The following is a 23,122-nucleotide window of genomic DNA, read 5'->3' as shown; positions in this document are numbered from 1 at the left end:
AATTCATTGAGTCTCTGCAAAAATGTATGTGCGTGTTGTTTAAGATATATATATATATATATATATATATATATATATATATATATATATATATATATATATATATATATATATATATATATATATTTAATAACACATTTTTACTAGTTATTTAGCAAAATACTAATATTCAGTTGAAAGTGCAATTTAAAATCTTAACTATAGGTCAAACTAGGCAATTAAATTAGATTAATTATAGAAAAAATAAACAAAGTTATAAAAATTATTGTGACAATTTCTTTTCTCTGTTTGAATATTTTTGCCTTTAAATGCATTTCGTCCATATCTTACACTTACAATTTAATAAGCTCTGTGGCATTGGTTGACTCCTGATACTCAATGTTAAACACATAAAAGGAACCAAAGAAAACACAGAGATAAAATAAATATAAAATAGCAACATAAAGCATCAGAGTAGATGGGGCAGTAATGGTTGAACAGTAATTTACCATTTATTATCACAGTAAATATCTGTAATGGTACATAGAGTAAATTACTCTAATTTATTCTTTGGACTACAGAATTTCATACAAATCCTGCTCCTTTTACAGTAAAATACTGTTTCCTTTCATTACAGCTAAACACTGGCTATTTTACAGTTATTTACTGCATAATCTACAGTAAGGGTTAACAGTGTATATATATACACATACATATATTTATTTTTTTTTATTTTTTTTTTCTTCATACAAATGATTTCATTATTATGAATCAACATTTAATTTTTACCCCCAAAATGAGAAAACTATTAAAGTATAAGAGGTAAAGTATGGGGTGATACAAAGAACCATTTTTTTACATTTCCAGTATAAACATGAAATGTAAATTGAATATAAAAGCCTCAATTGAAACTGATAAAAGCACTGCACTGTCCTGCACCACAGGCTACTTAGAAGCAAACGCAAATCAGATTTTTAAAATTATATACACATTAAACTGTCAACCAGATGGATGGCTATTGGATTGTGTTGTGGATGAATAAATATGCAGCAGATGCACATAAACACAAACACTGATGTCATCGACGACCCGCTGACCTCTAAAAGCTCCTTCAGTGCTGTAGTCAATAATACATGAGCGCATTATTCCATCAAACCGAGACTGGACTTGCAGACTTTCTTGATTTGTGCTGGAAAATAACTGTCAGATATTGAGATCAGTGGTGCCACAAGCCAATATTACCTCCTGCGACCAGCATAAGATAAACTGCATGTGATTTTCACCCCAGATGAGCTCTGGCTTTGGCAGGCCATTCTGATCAATGTCTGAGGACTGGGGACTCTTTGTACAGTAATAACACCAGGCTCTCTTCATTTCAGACCTCAGGGACTCAATCGATAGCGAATTATGTCCTTCTATTTAGGTGACCCGTTAAGTAGAGTCTCTTATTTATCCCAGAGCCCCTCTTTGGATCATATGGAAAAGAACAAACAGCATGCAAATTGATTGACTGACTGATTGATTGATTTATTAGCACATAGAAACTAAATAGCAACACACAAACAACCTCAAGACATGGATGCTTTATAAATGCAGCAAACCATCTGGAAGAATTGTCCAAGAAGATAGTTTGATAAATTTGATTTAATAAATGATACAAATACATTTAATAAATAAATAATGTAAAATTAATTATTAGAAAGAAACATTGTTTAAGAAAGGTTTAATTTATTTAAAAATAAATGTATTTATTTATTTATTTATTTATTTATTTTATTTATTTATTTATTTATTTATTTATAATTGTTTAATTACTTTAAGGGGCTGCATGGTGGCGCTGTGGGTAGCAAGTTCGCCTCACAGCAAGAAGGTTGCTGGTGTGAGCCCCAGCTGAGTCAGATGGCATTTTTTATTTGGAGTTTGCATGTTCTCCCCGTGTTTGTGTGGGTTTCCTCCAGGTGCTCCGGTTTCCCCCACAGTCACATGCGCTATAGGAGAATTGAATAAGCTAAATTGTCCATAGTGTATGTGTGTGAATGAGAGTTTATGGATGTTTCCCAGTGTTGGGTTGTGGCTGGAAGGGCATCCGCTGCATAAAACACATGCTGGATAATTTGGCGGTTCATTTCGCTGTGGCGACCCCTGATAAATAAAGGGACTACGCCGAACAGAAAATGAATGAATTTAATTACTTTAAAAGTTTATTTCTTTACATTTTAAAGCAATATTAAATAAAAATATGACATAGTAAAATATTTATGTTAGTAATACTGTAAATAAACTTCAATAAGCAAAAAATAAACATGAATAAACAAAAAATCAAAAACAAAACAACCTCCAAAATTGTTATACGCAATGACCCAGAGACTGTTTAGAGCAGGGCTATTTAATTGGCGGGGCAATTTATTCTGGCCCTTCAAATAGTGTGGCCAAGACATCAAAGAGAAATCTAGTTCAGTCGAAAAACGGCCACTATAGTTCTGAAGTGACAGACGTCTGTTTAATGCAGCACAAGCTCAGAGCGTGAGTCAGCTGCATTAAGCGAGTGGCGCAAGCAGCCAAAAACAGTTGGATACTTAAGCTTAAAGGCTTCTCAACAGCGTGTTTCTGTTGCACGGAATGAAACTGCTGCAACTAAACAAAGTTATTCCGCCTGTGTGCTAGTTCAAGGTTCCGAGCTTATACACTGAGGCTAATATGCACACACACTGGATTAACTATAGCAGCGTGCTGTTCATATATCGCATCTTTTCCACGCATAAGTTCGTTATTTCAAATGAATGAATATATGCCAATATGCGTGCACAAATGGAGCGATGTGTTCGCGCCTTCCACATTTCTTTCACAGTTCGTGCCTTTCACTTTTCTCACAACACTATTTACATTTGCACAACAGTTCATGCATTTCTCATAACAATTAGTCATGTGCACATCATAGTAGCAGTTTCTCATTCCTTCCAGCAAATTGCGAATCCTTTTGGACATCCATCAGTTGCTTTTCTACAACTCTCTGCTGTTTTATAACATTATCATTTGCTTATGTCATGTCAGTCAAAATTACAGTTTTTCTCAGTGGCTTTGGTGCACTTCTCACAACACCAGTGCATTTCTGCACAAAAGTTAATGCATCTCTCTAAACACTTAGTACAAACTGCAAGACCTAGTTGATAACCTGCAAAAGTGCATCAATTACTTAAAATGAAGAGTTCATTCCTCAAAAGCAAGTATTGATGTCAATCAAAGTGTCACAATCATCAGGATGAAAAGTCCTGACAGCATTGTTTATGAACAAGATAGTCAAATGGCTTTGTCATGTTTTCATTATGAGTTTACTCTGTAATTTTTTCCGATGCTAAAAAGTCAGATGTTGGTGACACTTCCTGAAAATGCTCAAGACAGCACTGTATACTATTTGCATAGCCATTTGAAAACTACAGTAAAGTTAGACATCACTTTAGTGAGGTATCTGAGTACAAGACACTGAATATGTATGTTTCACATTTTTACTGCATTTGCTCTTTACAATCCTAATTTATTCACAGCATTGTGCAAAAGAATAAATACAGCCTTATTTACAAAAAACAAACTCCCTTTGGGTTGAACTGTGCACAAATGTACACAATATTGCAGTACATACTGGACCTAAACCTGCAACATTTTCAGGAAAACAAAGATTTTAATTTTTTTTATAAAGTTTGCTTGACCGATTTTGACATCAAGTTCAACATTTTTTGTCTGTAATGACTCGAGTAATGAAATGAGGACTGTTAGTTTTATATGTAATGACTATTCAGCATTTACAGGTTTAGTTCATTTTCACTGACATGACATAAGCAAATGATGTTATAAACAGCAGAGAGTTGTATGAAAGCAATTGATGCATGTCCAGAAGCATTTGCAGTTTGTTGAAAGGAATGAGAAACTGCTACTAGGATATGACCAAATGACTAACTGTTTTGAGAAATACATGAACTGTTGTGCAAATGTAAATAGTGTTGTGAGAAATGCACCAAAGCCACTGAGAAAAACTGTAACTAAATTTGTAAATGCTGAATGGTCATTTCATATAAGACGAATAGTCCTCATTTCATTACTCGAGTCATTACAGACAAAACTATTGAACAATTTCATGAATGATTCACTGACCTGTGAATGTTGTAGGTTCAGTTCCAATATGTTCTGCAATATTGTTTACAGTTGTGCACAGCTCTACCCAAAGGAACTTTGTTTGCTGTAAAAAAGGCTGTATTCATAATTTTGCACAATGCTGTGAATATATTAGAATTATAAAGAGCAAATGCAGAAAAAATGTGAAACATACATATTCAGTGTCTTGTACTCAGATACCTCACTAAATGCAGTGATGTCTAACTTTACTGTAGTTTTCAAATGGCTGTTGTAGGGATAGTTTACAGTTTGACCCAAAGAATGACCAGTCTGGTAGATGAAGAAGAGCCGGAGTCAGAGATTTAAATAAATAAATCAAGTTTACTGAAGATATTTTGCAGTTTCATTCGCAGAAGCCAGCTTCAACACTCGCAATGAGTTCCTAAGCCGCTCTGCTTACATTCACCAATCCATAACAATTATACTCTCACATAACGTCATTAACTGCGTCACACATACAGGTGTCCTAACCTGATTGGTTAAAACACAGATAGACTAGAAACATTTCCACGTGGGGTTTGTGCGTATATTCTGAACAATATCTTAAGCATAAACGTCACACATCCCTTAGACTGATTAGAGCTGGCTCCAGACCTGTGAAACGGATCAACAATCAAATAGAACACACACACATAAAGTATAATCTGTTGCTTATCCAAGGCTGAGTGTACTGTCAGCCGTCTTTATCGAGACTGGTTAAAACTGGTATTATCTACATTCAGGCAGTTATATTCTTACACAAAGTCTATCTTGAATAAAAAGTAGAATCATTTTAAAAGATTTAACCCTAAAAATAGCAAAATCACTTTAGACATTTTAGACAGTATTAACTCCTAGAAATAACAATAGAAACAGTTGTTTCCAGTCCTCAGCTCCACTCAATGTCTCCGTGACCTCTGACCTAGTTTGATGGCTTCTGAAAATAAATATAAAGAGACAGGCAAATGCACTGAACATTCATATATTAAGCAGTTTTAACTTATTCATTAGTTAAAATCAATTCACAGTTAAATACTGAGAAACAAGATAATGAAAAGAATACACGGTGGTCCATGATGAGGCGGATTATAAAGCAGAAATCCGAATCCTTCACTGTGCAAATAGTATATAGTGCTGTCTTGAGCATTTTCAGGAAGTGTCACCAAAATCTGACTTTTTTTCATTGGAAAAACTTTACAGATTAAACTGTCATAATGAAAACATGACTAAGCCATTTGACTGTCTTGTTCATAAACAATGATGTTGGGACTTTTCTTTCTTTTCTTAATGACACTGACACTTTCATCGACATAAATACTTGCTTTTGAGGAATGAACTATCCATTTTGAGCATGTGACGCGCTTTTGCAGGTTATCAACTAGGTTTTGCAGTTTGTACTAATTGTTTTGAGAAATGCATAAACTGTTGTGCAAATGTAAATAGTGTTGTGAGAAATGCACCAAAGCCACTGAGAAAAACTGTAACATTAGACATGATAACTGTGAAACCATGATTATTATTCAGACTATAATCGTACAACCAAAAACTATAGTCGTTCCTTCCATAATTGTAACGCAGTTCAAAACATAACATATGAATGTCTCTGGATGTAGAAGAAGCCTACATAAGCAATGCGCTGCTTTTGTTGTGCTCTGAAATACAACATTTGTGATATTATGAAGTTTCAAAACACAATATATTAACGTTTTAATGTAGAAAAAGTCATCGTGGCTGTCTTAAGGAGCAAAAATACAACATATGGGCTTTTAAATGCTGTTGTGTCATCACTCTTATTGCAAGTCATATCTCTCCAGCCCCTCATTTGGGATGCTTTTCATGAACTGGCCCCCATGACAAACTAATTGAATAGCCCTGGTTTAGACTGTATGGGCCCTATACACGCGGCGCAGTGTGGCACAAGGCTTTACCCAGTAGTCTTTTGGTAGTTTAAGCTTGGCGCAAGAGTCGTTTTGGGGCGTTGCGCTACGCTGTTTAAATAGCAAATGCATTAGCGCTCATTTTTGCGCCCATAGGCGTTCTGGGCTAAAAAGGAAGGCGTTCTGAGGCGGACCGCTGGCGCGATGCTATTTTGAGAAACTATAATAGATTTTTCATTAGACCAAAACTAACCTGGTTTAAACTCCAGCACAGAGTTGCGCCTCGCTTACACACTGCTTAATACACACAAGAGAGCAACAGGCAAATATCTTTACATATGAAAAAATTTAAATATTAAGGATATATATAGGATATGATAAGGATAGATATAGAATATAAATATAAAGGATTAAAATATTACAAAACATATTATTTTCTAGCCTACATAAATATAAAAAATCACTGCTTTTATGTCTTCATCTCGGGAGGTTTTTTCAGTTCATTCATAACAATTTACTTTTGTATAATGTTATTATTATTATCAGTATTATTTATTATATCCATATTTATACTTGTTTTATTAAAAACAAGCTTAGATTTGTCCACCTGTCAGGTTTTAGACCATATGGGGCACAGCATGTGTTTTAGGATGTAACTCAGGTTTTTGAGCTCATTTTGTTATTATTGTTCATTTATTCGTTTGCTGGAAATTAGAACTGAATTTAGAAAAAGTTTTGAAACGAATATTTGCGCTTAACAAACAAAAGTATTTATTTATAGGCTAATTGATGTCTGTGCGTAAAGGTTTCCCTATCCAAGAGCGAAAGTGAAAGTGATCTATTATCTCTCATTCTCACGCAGTAGATGCTCTGTTTAACAGTTTTCTGTAAAAAACTGTTAACTGTTAACTGTTTGATTGTGAAATGCTCAGTTTTTCCACTTAGACTTACTTTGCGTCCTGTAAATAGCGAATGCGCTCTTGGCGCGATGCAGATGACTCTTAAAGGGAATGGGAGATGAGACTCTAATTGGTTTATTCTTAAAACACACATATAACTCATTAAGAGTTACCCTTTTAGACTATGCGCCACGGCGCAAAGCAGATTTCCCATCCTTAAATTAGCAAAAACGCGTCCTGACACGCCCTGAAAGCATTTGCGCCCTGCGTTTTGAGCTTTGAGCATGGACCGTCAAAATAGAGCCCCATGTCTCTGATGAGAAGATGATGGATGTCGACTGTATGATGACCGCAATGGCTTTAAACAATAATTAAATGCACCACAGAATGTTACGTTTTCACACACACATGCACATTGCATGTAAACGCATCAGACTTTCACAGTGTAATCCTCACTACTCTTGAGTACTTTTAAAAGGGCTACTTTCTACTCATACTTGTAGTAATATTTACAACAGATAACTCTACTTGCACGACATTTTGGGGGCAAGTGATGGTACTTTTACTTGAGTATGGTTTTAGTACTGTTTTCACCACTGATTGTTTTGCAGGTGGAGATGCAGGAGCTCTCGTGGCCCCTTCATCACCCTCTTCGGCTCCAGCGTCTGGCCCCAGCACTGACTCCACAGAGTCTGCTTCAGTATCAGGAGAAGAGGACGGTTCCTCCTGCACACCCGTCCCGCCTGAATCAGAGGAGAACCACAGCGGGACAAGTCCAGAGTCCGAGACGGAGGATGAGAAAGCCCTGCGTCTGCTCTACTGCTCTCTCTGTAAAGTGGCGGTGAACTCTGTGTCACAGCTGGACGCGCATAACAGCGGTGAGCTTATCCACAGCACATGACTTTTAGACTAGTGGACTTAAACACTCCTTGAAGACGAGAGAACGATTTTAAGAGTTAATGCTTAAATCAGACCAGGTCACATGCGCCCCCTGGACTTCTTCGATCAGCCCGGGTCAAGTATTTATTTAATCTAAATTCAACCGCAAACAGAGCCTTGCATTTCACAGGTCTTTACAAAAACGATGCACGAGTCAACAAAAGGGGGCTTTCACATATAGCGTCTTATGCATGCTCCGTTATATGGGAAGGGATGCACATGCAATATGTCACGCTCACGTTTCCAGGCACCGCAAGATGAAAAAAATTGAAACATTTCAGAGCGCCGGGAGGGAATGAATGATGAATGAATAAATAAATAAATAAATAAATAAATAAATAAAAATAAATAAATAAACTAAATAAAAATTAAATAAAGTAATAAATAAGTGAATAAAAAATAAATAAATAAATAATTAAATAAACAAATAAAAAATTAATTAAAGGAATAAATAAATGAATAAAAAATAAAGAAATAAAGAAATAAATAAAAATAAATAAAGAAATAAAAATTAAATAAAGAAATAAATAAATGAATAAAAAATAAATAAATAAATAAATAAATAAATAAAAATTAAATAAATAAATAAATGAATAAATAAATAATTAAGCAAACAAACAACCCTGTGGCGTTTATACGAAGTTGATATTGTGATGCTTGTCTTTTAAATACTTTGTGTAAAGTTGATTATTTTTTAAAGAGCCCCTATTTTGCATTATAAAAGGTCATATTTTGGTTTTGGTGGTCCCCAACAACAGGCTGATATTCGTGTTGATATTTGGGCTGATACACTTTCATCGTCTTATAATCTGCATTTATTTTTACATAATTATCTCAGCAACTCCCATATGATTTGTTCAGCGATTCATTTGTTCCCAAACCCCTCTTCAGCATGAAGCTAATCTGCGCTGATTGGTCCAACAACCCAGTCTGTTGTGATTGGTCGACTGCATTCAGCGCGAGATGGAGAGAAATGCCCACCACAGCTATGAAGTAGCAGAAAGTATGTGAGAGCCCAATGCAGGAATTCATTAAAGCATTGTAGTTAAACACCAGTGTATTTCTCTACGCTTAACCCTAACCCCAATGAACATGCATTCAGTATTACTCCACAGTAGCTAAAGTTGAACTATTTTGAAAACCGACTGCACCGCGTGTGTGTAGGAACAACTGATATGGCCATAACAAAGACAAAACGACAGAGGATCGCGAGTTCAGAAACTCATTTTAATCAGTAAAGGAAGAAGCACGCGTCACGTTTTAAACCTGTTTTTGAAAGTGATATGTGAACAGCCCCATACAGATTTAACATGAGAGATGCAATACAAGCACGGATCTATAATCGATACGGGATTACAAGCCGCGCGGGGTGATTACAACTTATAACACACAATTAAAACACATTTTGCAAACTACACCAAACTAGGCAACAATTTTAATGACACTTACATGTCATGATCCGGAGGAAGAAGAAACTGGTCCATTTGAACTGTTACAGTTACTAACAAAGTCCCTGTCAAAGTCTGTCAACGTCCCTTGCATCATAGTCTCTGCTGCTCCTTCAATAGCAAATGACTGGCGAATCCTGCATTGCAGCGTAGGTTATTGTATCAAAAATGAGAAAAATGACAGGAACAAACACAGCACTGGGTTATTGTAACGAGGAGTCTGACATGGAGGGATCCATTTGCAGTATATTTATTTAATCACAATCATACAATACGCACTTGCGTGTGAACTCACATCAAACATAGTTAGTATGGGTCTGGGCTGGCGGCTGGCTGTCAAGGAGTGTGATAGCAGGCATGGGTCAGAGGTAGGCGGCGTGGTTCAGAAGCAAAATAGCAGGCTGGGTTCAGGGCAGCCAGCGTGGATCAAAGTCAAGGGTACAAGCAAGGTTCGAGGCAGGCGGCAGGCAAGGCAAGGTCAAGATACAGTCCAGGTAATACACGGGAGATCAGGCAAGGAATAACGCTCAGTAATGTCAGACAGGGCAGAACAAGACTTCGCACAGGACTGAGTGTGTGAGCTGCTTATATGTGTGAGGTTGTTCATCAGTGTGATGTGTTGCAGGTGTGTGTGGCAATCAGTGTTTGTGCATGACGTAATGGCTAGAAGTCTGGTGATGGTGACCTCTGCTGGCCAGCGAGGGGAATGACTGGGACTGAGTCGGTGACAGCTATACTAATGTATTGCTGTGAAAATAAACTTTAACCCTTTATTCTCCACAGCCAAATCTCCATCTGTCAGTGATCGTCATCTTTGCGTCATAATCAGTCCCATGATCCCCCACGCCTCTGCTAGTGTCTGAAGGGAAAGGAGCATTTACGTTTTACCGGATCTGGAACTACATATTTGATGATGTACCATATCAATGCTGACATACAGCCAAAAGATCCGAACCCAACTCGATTCATATATTTGACTCTGAGTCGACTATTTCATTTTTTTTTTTTTAAACAAATTAACTGTATCGGTCTGGCCCTCTAAAACCACCCCAGAAAAAATCATGAAAAATCATGACACTGAAAACTGCAGTAATAATGATGATGATTAATTTTTAAATGACAGAAATGTAGCATTAAAAATAAAAACCTAAACTGTAATCATATCTGACAATTCTACAGTGCGTTTGAGCAAATGAGTGAAGCTCTGGTGAGCACTAGAGACTTTCAATATTTTGCCAACCCAAACTGTTGTAAGAAAGTACATCCATCCGAACTTTTCCCCAGCTCTGAAACATGTTTCGCTTCAGATAGATGTTTTGATGTGGAACTGCTTGATTTGCTTCACGGTTTGGAACTTCTGAAAGAGTTTTAAACACATGCTTATGGAGAAAATGAATCATAAAATACTTGTGAAACCAGAGCAGTCACAGCGGCTGCTTTTCCTTCACTGTTTGATCCAGTGCTTCTATTTATAATCTTTTAACTTCAGATTTTAGTTTTGTACCGAAATGGATACACGTCTTTAAAACTATTAGCAAGCAAACACCTTTAAGCATAAATTTAGTCACTCTTAGCATTTAATTTTATACTTAAAGTATAAAAATAAAAATGTGCATTATTCTGTTATCATTTTCTCACCCTTTACTCGTTTAAAACCTTTATAAGTTTCTGTCTTCTGTTGAACACAAAATAAGGTCTTTTTACAAATGATATAAATGCGTAAAAATATTTAGAAAAATGTTGGAAACCTGTAACCATTGACTTCCATTAGTTTTTGCAACTATGAAAGTAAATGTTACTGGTTTTCAGCTTTCTTCTTTCTTTTTTGTGTTCAACAAAAGAAAGAACTCACAATAAGGCTGAGCAAATAGTGGAAAAATTAAAATTGTGAGTGAACTATCCTTGTATAATGCAAACAAACATTTTCCACAAAAATATCTTGTACACATAAACGATAAAGACCCTATCTTGCGGTTTTGTTTTGCTCTATCAAAGGCATATCATTATTATGATTCACTTTATCATTTACTTGTTTAAAAACCTTTATGAGCTATCTTAGATCTTTAGAAGAATGTTGGAAACATGTAACCATTGACATCCATCAGTTTTCCTGCTATGGAAGTCAATGGTTACGTTTCCAACATTCTTCAAAGTATCTCTTTTTTGTGTGTTAAACAGAAGAAAAAAAAACTCACAATGATTGAGTAAATTTTTTTTTGGCTGAACTGTCCCTTTTACAAACATTTTCCACAGAAGCATCTTGTAAATGCGATGCAAGAGCGGTAAAGACCCTGTCCAGTCCTCACGGTTTTGTTTTTCTCCAGCAAAGGCCTATCAATAATATGATGATCATTTACTCACCCTTTACTTGTTTAAAAAACTTTAAGAGCTATTTTAGATGTTTAGAAAAATGTTGGAAACCTGTAACCATTGACTTCCATTAGTTTTCCTACTATGTAAGTAAATGGTTACTGTGTTTCAGTTTTCTTCAAAATATCTTTTTTGTGTTTTCAACAAAAGAAAGAAACTGACAATGATCAAGAAAATAGTGCTTAAATTTCATTTTTAAGTGAACTATCCCTTAAAAGCATACAAAGATTTTCCACAGAAGCATCTTGTAAATGCGATGCATGAGCGGTAAAGACCCTGTCTAGTCCTCCTGGTTTAGTTTTTCTCTAGCAAAGGCGTATCATTAAGATGATGATCAATTTACTCACCCTTTACTTGTTTAAAAAACTTTAAAAGCTATCTTAGATGTTTAGAAAAATGTTGGAAACCTGTAATCATTGACTTCCATTAATTTTTGCAACTAAGTAAATGGTTACCGGTTTTCAGCTTTCTTCTATCTTTGTTTTTTTTTTGTGTGTGTGTGTTCAACAAAAGAAAGAAACTCACAAAGGTAGTGAGTAAATAGTGGGTAAATAACATTTTTGAGTGAACTATCCTTAGATAATGCAAACATTTTCTACAAAAATATCTTGTAAACATGAACGATAAAGAACCTGTCCAGTCGTTGTGGTTTTGTTTTGCTCTACCAAAGGCATATCATTAATATGATAATCATTTACTCACCCTTTACATGTTTAAAACACTTATGAGCTATCTTAGATATTTAGAAAAATTATGAAAACCTGTAACCATTGACTTTAATAGTGTTAGTTTTTTTACTATGTAAGTAAATGGTTACCGGTTTTCAGCTTATTTTAAAATATATTTTTTTGTGTGTTAAATAGAAGAAAGAAACGCACAATGATCGAGAAAATAATGGGTAAATTCATTTTTGGCTGTACTATTCCTTTAAAAAACATTTTCCACAAAAACATTTTGTAAATGCGATGCATGAGTGGTAAAGACCCTGTCCAGTCCTCGCAGTTTAGTTTTTCTCTAGCGAAGGTGTATCATTATGATGATGATCATTTACTCACCCTTTACTTGTATAAAAACATTTATGAGCTATCTTAGATATTTAGAAAAATGTTGAAAACCTGTAACTATTGACTTCCATAGTGTTAGTTTTTCTACTATGTAAGTAAATGGTTACCGATTTTCAGCTTTCTTTAAAATATCTCTTTTTGTGTGTTCAACAAAAGAAAGAAACACACAATGATTGAGTAATGTGTGAGTAAATTTCAGTTTTGAGTGAACTATCCCTTTAATGCATAGAAACATTTTCCACATAAATATCTTGTAAACATGATTGATAAAGAACCTGTCCAGTCATTGTGGTTTTGTTTTGCTCTATCGAAGGCGTATCATTAATATGACAGTCATTTATTCACCCTTTACTTGTTTAAAAACCTTTATGTGTTTTCTTAGATGTTTAGAAGAATGTTGGAAACATGTAATCATTGACTTCCATTAGTTTTCCTACTATGGAAGTCAATGGTTACATGTTTTCAACATTCTTCAAAGTATCTCTTTTTTGTGTTAAACAGAAGAAAGAAACTCACGATGATTGAGTAAATAGTGAGTAAATGACATTTTTGAGTGAACAATCCGTTAACGCAAACAAACATTTTCCACAAAAACATCTTGTAAATGCGATGCATGAGCGGTAAAGACCCTGTCCAGTCCTCCTGATTTAGTTTTAATATGTTACATTAATACGATGATCATTTACTCACCCTTTACTTGTTTAAAAACCTTTAAGAGCTATCTTAAATATTTAGAAAAATGTTGGAAACCTGTAATCATTGACTTCTATAGCAATAGTTTTTCTTCTATGGAAGTCAATGGTTACTAGTTTTCAGCTTTCTTCAATATGTCTCTTTTTGTGTGTTCAGCAAAAGAAAGGAACTCACAATGATCGAGTAAATAGTGATTAAATTTCAGTTTTGAGTGAACTATCCCTTTAACCCATATATCTTTTTCCACATAAACATCTTGTAAATGCGATGCATGAGCAGGAAAGACCCTGTCCAGTCCTCGCGGTTTTATTTTTCTCTAGCAAAGGCATATCATTAAGATGATGATCATTTACTCACCCTTTGCCTGTATAAAAAAAAACCTTAATGAGCTATCTTAGATGTTTAGAAAAATGTTGGAAACCTGTAACCATTGACTTCTATAGCAATAGTTTTTCTACTATGCAAGTCAATGGTTACCAGTTTTCAGCTTTCTTCAACATATCTCATTTTTGAGTGAACTATCCCCTTTCATTTTCCACAAAAACATCTTGTAAATGCGATGCATGAGCGGTAAAGACCCTGTCCAGTCCTCGCAGTTTTGTTTTTCTGTAGCGAAGGAGTATCATTAGGATGATGAATGTGTTGAAACTGTCATGTTTTCGTTCCTCAGGCACCAAACACAAAACCATGCTGGAGGCTCGAAGCGGCAACGGCTCCATCAAATCCTTCCCCAGGACTGGGCAGAAGAGCAAACTCCCCACCGATGCCTCTAAAACAGCAGACACCGGCCTGCAGAACAAGACATTTCACTGTGAAACCTGCGACGTGCGTGTCAATTCAGAAACGCAGCTCAAACAGGTGAACCCGAACGCCACTCAGAATTTCAAGAGACACCGGCAATATACTCTGTGTCAGATTATATGGATTTCAGCCACTTCAGTGTAATATACAACTCATTTGACTTGGTTGTACCATTTACTACTGGCTTATTACCTGCCCATTATTAAGATATTAACTATTTATTAGCACTTACTAGCTTACTAACTATTATTACGCAGCTTATTAGTAGTATATTGAGCTTAAAATAGATAAAGTAAGACCCAAATTTTATTTAGAATATAGCACAAATTAAGATATTAGTAAAACTAAATTCTGTTTCACTGAAAACAAATTTTTGTTATATACTTTTGTTTATTATATTTTAATTAATAATACTGTTTTTTTATGTTTATGTTGTCAAAACAGTCAGACTGATAACTTATAGCTATTTTAATTTACTATATATATATATATATATGTGTGTGTGTGTGTGTGTGTGTGTGTGTGTGTGTGTGTGTGTGTGTGTGTTTATTTATACACACACTGGCCACTTTATTTGTTCCGGGTTGAACCCACTTTTGCCTTCAGAACTGCCTCAGTCCTTCGTGGCGTAGATTCAACAAGGTACTGGAAGTATCCCTGAGAGATTTTGCTCCATCTTGACATGATAGCATCACACAGTTGCTGCAGATTTGTCGGCTGCACATCCATAATGCGAATCTCCCATTCCACCAGATGCCTAAAGTGCTCTATTGGATTTAGCTCTGGTGAATGTGGAGGCCATTTAAATACAGTGAACTCATTGTCATGTCTGAGATGCTTTATGACATGGCACGTTATCCTGCTGGAAGTAGCCATCAGAAGATGGGTACACTGTGGCCATAATGGGATGAACATGGTCAGCAACAATACTCAGGTAGGCTGTGGCGTTGCCACAATGCTCATTTGGTACTAATGGGCTCAAAGTGTAGCAATAAAATATCCCTCACACTATAACATCAGCACCACCAGCTTAAACTGTTGACATAAGGCAGGATGGATCCATGCAGCAGCAGAAATGGAGACTCATCAGAGCAGGCAACGTTTCTCCAATCTTCTATTGTCAAATTTTGGTGAGTCTGTGTGAATTGTAGCCTCAGTTTCCTGTTCTTAGCTGACAGGAGTGGCTCCAGGTGTGGTCTTCTGCTGCTGTAGCCCATCTGCCTCAAACTTGGACATGTTGTGTGTTCCGAGATGCTCTTCTGCAGACCTCGGTTGTAACAAGTGGTTATTTGAGTTAATGTTGCCTTTCTATCAGCTGGAAACAGTCTGACCAGTCTCCTCTGACCTCTATTATCAACTAGGCATTTGCGGCCACAGGACTGCCGCTCACTGGATATTTTCTCTTTTTCGGGCCATTCTCTGTAAACTCTAGAAATGGTTGTGCGTGAGAATCCCAGTAGATCACCTTTTTTCCTCATTCTGATGCTCGGTTTGAACTGTAGCAGATCGTCTTGATCAGGTCTACATGCCTAAATGCATTAACTTGCTGCCATGTGATTGGCTGATTAGAAATTGTGTTAACGGGCAGTTGGACAGGTGTACCTAACAAAGTGGCCTGTGAGTGTTTGTGTATATATATATATATATTAGGGATGTAACGGTATTGTAAATACCGTCATACCGCAATATTAAATTTTTTCGATATTACCGAAGTCGCATGACTCGGTAAAACTATAGGTCTTCTGAGAAAATTTGCTCAGGCGAATGAAGCGAACGGGAGGTAGCTGGAACTTCATTTCCCATCAGCCCCGGCGTGGCCATAATCCTTTGCGGTCTGTTGTCGCTACAGATCCAGTAATGCGGAAATGGAGTGTGCTGCTAGTAGCGGAGATGAAAAAAAAGATGGAAATGATCGAACCTAAAGCGGGTGTTGTCGCCGCGCGCGTGCTGAATAGCGGTGCTGTCGCGCGCGTTCTGATCAGCTGTGTTGTGGCGCGCGTATTGTAAAGCGCCGAGGGGGGGTTGAGCGCGCATACTCAAGAGAGGTGTTATCGCGCGCCTATTGAAGGGCTGGACTGGACGGAGGTTGTGTCGCGTCGCGGGGGCACTTTTGATCGTTTTGGAAGGGCATTTTCTATCCAAGACTTAAAAGGGCATGTGCACTGCACAGGTTGAGCCCTATGTGTGCACGTGCCAGCAAGTTGGGGAATACGACTAATAACAGTCATGGGGACTGCAGAAACACAGCACACTGTTCAGATTGATGCAGACATTGACTTGTACCGCAAAGAGACCTCTATCTATCTCACTCATGGTTTGTCCTCTCAAGTGGGGGAAAGACAATGCACAACGTTACCCCACTGCTGTCAACATGGGCCAAGTCATATCTCTCTGTCCCAGAATCCTCAGTCCCAAATGAGAGGGGTTTTTTTCTGTTGCAGGGGACATTGTAAATACTCAGAGATACCAGCTTTTACCAGATTATAGTTATATGATAATTTTCCTTTAAACCCATCTCTATCTAAGTGAGTGATTAAATGTTAAATGTGATGAGTTTTTAACAATACTAAATTGAAACTTTATTTTTTTACATGGTTTAATAATTTTTTGTTATTAAAATTGAAGTTCCTGTTTCAAAGCTAACAGATAGATGGCTAATTTGTATGTCATTGACACTTTTGGCACTTTTTTGGAGTATTTTCAAAAGTTTTTTTTTTCCTGTAAATGATTCAATAAATACCGTACCGTGACATTCATACCGAGGTATTACCGTACCGTGAAATTCTGATACCGTTACATCCCTAATATATATATATATATATATATATATATATATATATATATATATATATATATATATATATAGTTATTTACATTTTTAATGTTTCACGTGTTATGTAAACTATATATTTGTTTTATGTACAATGTGATTATTATTATCTGGTTTTTTCCAATGTTTAAAAATAGTTTACAATAGCTGTGTTTCCATCCAAAAATGCGTATAAACTTTATGCGCAAAACTGTATTATCGCATAAAAGATGTGCGATAAAAGCAGCGTTTCCATCCAACGAGTCAAATCGAACAAAATCGTCACTTCCTGATTATCTGGCACCAAATATTAACAGTAAAATCGGAATTTGATGCAGTAGGGGAAGCTGCGTCAATCTTTTCTTCATCTAATAAATGACTTGCACCTCAGAAGGCAATCCTGACACGCAGTGAACGTGGGGTGGGTTTGAAGGTGTCAGACACTGAGCACAGCGCTCTTGATTCTGGAGGTCATTATTAATATAACAGCATTAATACTTAAATGGTAAGGTATTTAAGAATGACCAAAATAACAGTTCAGATGGTTTACAGTGTGCTCAGCCTGCTGATTTGTCCATTCACACACATTTTGATCATCACATGATCTCTTATACAAAAATCACATGACCTTTTTTAATGCGCATACTGGAAATTGTGCGGTAAAAGGGTTTCCATCGTAGTTTACGCGCATCTTTTCTCATTGAATAAAAAGTTTATCCTACTCATTCCGCTGTGGCGACCCCAGATTAATAAAGGGTACTAAGCCAAACCAAAATGAATAAATGAATGATTCATAAAAATGTATTTAAAAATAATGAAAATTATGATTACCCGTTGTTTACTTGAAGTGTTAGCTAAAGTCCTGTTTCTCATTCGTTAAACCGTTAACGTGCTGTACATGTGCTAATTAAAAAATATGCAGTGCAAATTGTGTTTTTATTTGCCATGAAAAATTCATAACAGCGCTGAATGTTGTCAAACAGCCTGTAAACTGTCTGTCAGCTCATCACATCTGTCATTCTGTGTCTTTAATCATCAGCACATCAGCAGCAGACGCCATAAAGACAGAGCTGCAGGAAAACCAGCCAAACCCAAGTTCAGTCCCTACACCAAAACCCAGAGAGGAGCCAGCAAACAGACAGTACGTTCTGCTGTGTGTGTGTGTGTGTGTGTGTGTGTGTGTGTGTGTGTGTGTGTGTGTGTGTGTGTGTACAGTTAAAGTCAGAATTATCAGCCTCCATGTATATTTTTCCCCAATTTCTGTTCAACGGAGAGAAGATTTGTTCAACACATTTCTAATCATAATAGTTTTAATAACTCATCTCTAATAACTGATTTTTTTATCTTTTTCATGATAACAGTGAATAATATTTGACTAGATTTGTTTCAAGATACTATTATTCAACTTTAAGTGACATTTAAATACATAATTAGGTTAATTAGGTTAAAGTTAGTTATAATTAGGCAAGTTATTGTATAACGATGTTTAAAAAAAAAAAATAAATAAAAAAAAAAATATATATATATATATATATATATATATATATATATATATATATATATATATATATATATAGCTTAAGGGGGCTAATAATTTTGACCTTAAGTGAAGTTTATTTATAAACAAATTTCGAGAGGATCACGTGCTTATGATTATACACAGCTGTTCCAACTTTAGCTAATTACTAATTATCCTATCAGACGATCCTTAACTCATTATAAATAACCAGACTTTTCTAATCTCAATATCTTTGTCTTGAAGAACCTTCGATCATAATCTAAAATAATGTTAAAGGAAACAATATAATCTTATCAATGTTTTATAAATGGAGTCAGATAAAATGAGGATAAATATATTAATATTCTAACCCACCTCATACTAAAATTGGAGTCAGATATGAGTTAAATTTAAACTAAATCAACATTGTACACTGGAAAGACCGAACATGCAGTGAACCTTCATCCACCAGTGGACACCATCATTGGACCAACTGGATGGACCCTACACCTCCCACAGTTCAAAAACAAGCACCCTAAACAATTAATCCAAAACATTTTAGCCAAGCTCTGAGTACACGTTCTCAGCATCCATATCTGACACTTAGCTACAATAAGCAGGACGGGGAGTCATCGAGATCTACCAGAGCTCAAACTCCCCTCTCGCTCTGCAACGGGAGGGAGCCCAGGACTCAAGGATCTTATAAGCTCAGGGCTCTCTCCCGGGACAGCACGCCAAACAAGCTTTATTATCAATCATCAGCTAAGTGTGAACTCTTAAAAATGGTGTTTAAAAAATTAAAAACTTCTAGCTGAAATAAAACAAATAAGACTTTCTCCAGAAGAAAAAATATTATCAGACATACTGTGAACATTTCCTCTGTTAAACATAAATTGAGAAATTATTGGAAAAAGAAAACAAAATCACAGGAGGGCGAATAATTTTGACTTCAAGTGTGTGTGTGTGTGCGTGTGTTTGTGTGTGTGTGTGTGTGTGTGTGTGTGTGTGTGTGTGTGTGTGTGTGTGTGTGTGTGTGTGTGTGTGTGTGTGCGTGTGTGTGCGTGTGTGTGCGTGTGTATTAATACATCAGCCTACACATTCATCTCAGTGTACAGCAGTCATGGTTTTATTGCCGCTGGTGCAAATATTCCTTCAGCTTTAATGATTCACAATCAGATCTTGCGTGATGGATTGATGCCATGCTTAATTACAGTGACATGAAATGATTTCACAACACGTTTAACTCTGACAAGCTGACATTTCTGAATGAAATCGAGTGAGGAATTATTCTGTGGGAAATATATTTTAAAAGACTAAATTAGAGGACGTGGTGGTGATAATTCATTAATCATTTCAATCATTATATAGACCTTTTTCTTTGCAGCTGCATGGAGGGCGCCATAGCAACCAGCGTCTTCCGGTAGAATGGTTAGAACTTCCGTTTACATCGTTTACACTAGGTAATTTGCCCTCCGAAAAAGGGTTTAAATAGCATTTTTAATGAATTACAGAGTGTTTTTGTGACACACAACTTAGAAAGGTGTATGTTAAAGCTGTTATTATCTGTCAGATGTGGTTCAAGCGCAAGAGAAAAATGTTCTCCTAGTTCACGTGTCTGCCGTCAGAAATACTGTGTGTGTGTGTGTTTTTCCGCGGCCTGTTAGCTCAGCGGTTCTACAACACACATGCACACTGCGCGCACTATACTTCTCTGCATTATAGAGCAAAACAGATTACTGGCATGAAACTTTACAAGTACGCAAGTCATGCAATTTACAAAAATGACCAATAAAAGTCTGTTACTGATATTCTGCTGGCTGATTTGCTGTTTATTCTAATGGCGAGTTGCTTATGTTTTATTTAGTTTTTATTTTTACCACGATGTGTGTTTTTCTGTCATTTCAAAATGACACTAGCCTATATTTTCACTTTGTCACAGTTATTGTATCAGTGTGTCAGTGGGACAGTACAGGCTACGTGTGTGTGTCAAACATTTTGGTGAATTACATTTGTTTGAGTTGGTTATATACAGTGGTGGAAAGAGAACTGAAAAATTATACTCAAGTAAAAGTACCATTACTTGCCCAAAAATGTAGTGCAAGTAGAGTAAAAGTTTCTGTTGTAAATAATACTCAAAGTAAGAGTAAAAAGTAGACCTTTCAAAAGTACTCAAGAGTGAGTGGTGAGTATTACGTTGTAAAAAGCTGATGTGTTTACAGGTAATTTGTGCATGTGTGTGTAAACGTAACATTCTATAGTGCATCTAGTTTTTGCCCAGCAGCCACACAACATCAAAAGACGTCAATATTAGGTTAGATTTTGATTGTGATGTCAAGTGACCAAATTTTTGTCTAGTCAGCATCTAAAGACAACGTTATATTAATATCCAATAATGACGTTGATATTTGCTTGATTTTAGGTTGTTGGAAAAAGTGGCCAAAATCAAACGTCGAGCCAACATCTTAAACCAACGTCATATTGACGTCAAATACTGACATTTATTCGTAAGGTATGGCCACCCCAACGTTTGATAGACGTCATAGTGGTAATGTCCCCACAGCGTCAAGCTTTAACATCATTAGACGTTGATATTTGATTGATTTTAGGTTGGACTTTGAACATTGAAGTAGGCCTGACATTGGGTTCTGACCTCAATCTGATGTGCCTGCTGGGTGTTTAAGGCCATTTTGGCCATCATACAGTAAACATCTGTCATCTTTTCATCGGTGACTTGCATCTAAACAGTCTCAGGGTCATTGCGTGTAAAGATTTTAGACATCTTTTTGGACACGTTTAATGCATTAAAACAGTTTGCTGCAATTATAAATCGCCCATGTCTTGAGGTTGTTCATTATGATGGGATTTTCCTCCTATGTGTGATTTGATTGGACAGGAATCACAGGACTGATTTTTCAAATCCACATAGAGAAGAAATAAAGTAGTGACTACAAGTTGAAGGAAAGTAGTGGATTAAAAGTACCAATACAGCAGTAAAAATGTACTCAAGGTAGAGTAAAAGTACACATTTACAAAACTACTCAGTAAATTACAATTTTTGAGAAAAACTACTGAACCACTGGTCATATATTTGAAATAAAAAGAAAACCGTTGACTTTAGCGATGACGAGGCTTCATTTAAACTGCAGTTGCCGTCTGACAACGAGTGGAAAATGCCTCAAAGCAGCTGTTTTCCATCCCATTAATCGCATTTTTTAAATGATCAGTCCAGAAGGTGGCGCTGATCGACAACAGGATTAGTTCAAAGATGATAAAAGCAGGTAAAATAGATTAAAACCATCGTTTCAAAGCTGTTCAAATGTGACTGTTCACACGCATCAGCTGCTTAGCATTCTCCTTGTGCATACACGCAAAGCGTAATGGGGAATTTTGCGTTCTAAGAAAAAGGTCTATATTTAATATTGTTAAGATAATATTGCCAGGGTTTCCAAAAGGGGCAATGATTTCCAGACAAATTTCTCTAGAAAAAAAAAAAACACCCAACTTTTCAATTCCAAAACAAATAATATATATTATTTATTGATATTTATATAATTAATGTATATTCACATTACTTTATGATATAATAATATATTTTATAAGATGATGTATGATATATTCATATTATTTATTTGTAAAATAGCCTTGTGAAGAATCGTGAGAATAACCAGCAAACAGAGCCTTAGAGTAATCCAATCTAGAAGTCATAAAAGCATGGACTAGCTTTTCTGCATCTGAGATGGACAGCATACTTTGTAACTTAGTGATATTTCTCAGATGAAAGAAGGCAGTTTTTGTGACATGGGATATATGATTTTCAAAAGTTAAATTGCTGTCTACTATGACACGCAGATCTTTTATAGTAAAGCTAATGCTAACTTTGTATCCTTCTAATATAGCATAAATATTTGTCAGTTTTTTATAAATTTAATGCATGAATTTATTATAAAGTGTGCTGCATGTAGTCGTGTATAGCAGTGTGCTTTCAGTACTTGTTTAACCGGAGTTTGTCAGCAGAATAAAATAGACAGAGGAAGTCATAACATTTTAATGAACCACCGTCAAAACTGTTTTTTCCTGCTGAATAACACGAGCTGATGAATTATACACACCCTGATCGTTTATTGAAGCGATAGTTCACCCAAAAATGAAAATTCTGCCATTGTTTACTCATCCTCGTGTCGTTCCAAAGCCCGTATGCTGCTATTTTTTCCCCACAATTTCAAGCTCACAGCGGCCACATCTCATCTGTCAGGCCTGAATGTGAACACAAATGAGGTTTCAGAGATGTTCAGAGTCTGCTCCACACACACATATATCTATCATATGACTTCAGAGGACATCAGTCATGTGGACTACTGTTGTGATCTGCTGTTGTATTCAAACTGGTTTTATATTCCGCAGAAAGAAACAACCACATGCTGCTTTGGAAAAACATGAACATTGTGAACTATTGCCAGGGTTGCCAGATTGGGTCGAAGATTTCCATCCAAAATAAAAATCTCTGCTTAAAAAGTGTCCAAAGCAAACAAACACCCACATGTTTCTATGCCAAAAGAATAATTACTGACAGAATTTTTACCTGCAGAACTATAAATAATT

General features: G+C 36.1%; 1 protein-coding gene across 4 annotated transcripts in view; it reads left to right on the top strand.

Moving 5' to 3' along the window:
- The window catches only part of znf385d (zinc finger protein 385D), a 144,849-nt gene that overhangs the window by 119,448 nt on the left and 2,279 nt on the right, over positions 1-23,122 (top strand). For all 4 annotated transcript variants that reach the window (XM_073926766.1, XM_021467039.3, XM_021467038.3 and 1 more), the window contains 3 exons: positions 7,513-7,779; positions 14,086-14,273; positions 18,065-18,166. In XM_073926766.1, the coding sequence (XP_073782867.1) occupies positions 7,513-7,779; positions 14,086-14,273; positions 18,065-18,166 (557 nt within the window). The remainder of the gene's footprint in view (positions 1-7,512; positions 7,780-14,085; positions 14,274-18,064; positions 18,167-23,122) is intronic.

The sequence above is a fragment of the Danio rerio genome, chromosome 16 (assembly GCF_049306965.1).
Source record: "Danio rerio strain Tuebingen ecotype United States chromosome 16, GRCz12tu, whole genome shotgun sequence".
NCBI classification, from domain to species: Eukaryota; Metazoa; Chordata; class Actinopteri; order Cypriniformes; family Danionidae; genus Danio; species Danio rerio.
The sequence above is the reverse complement of the archived record's forward strand: the minus strand, read 5'-3'. Positions and strand labels throughout refer to the sequence as shown.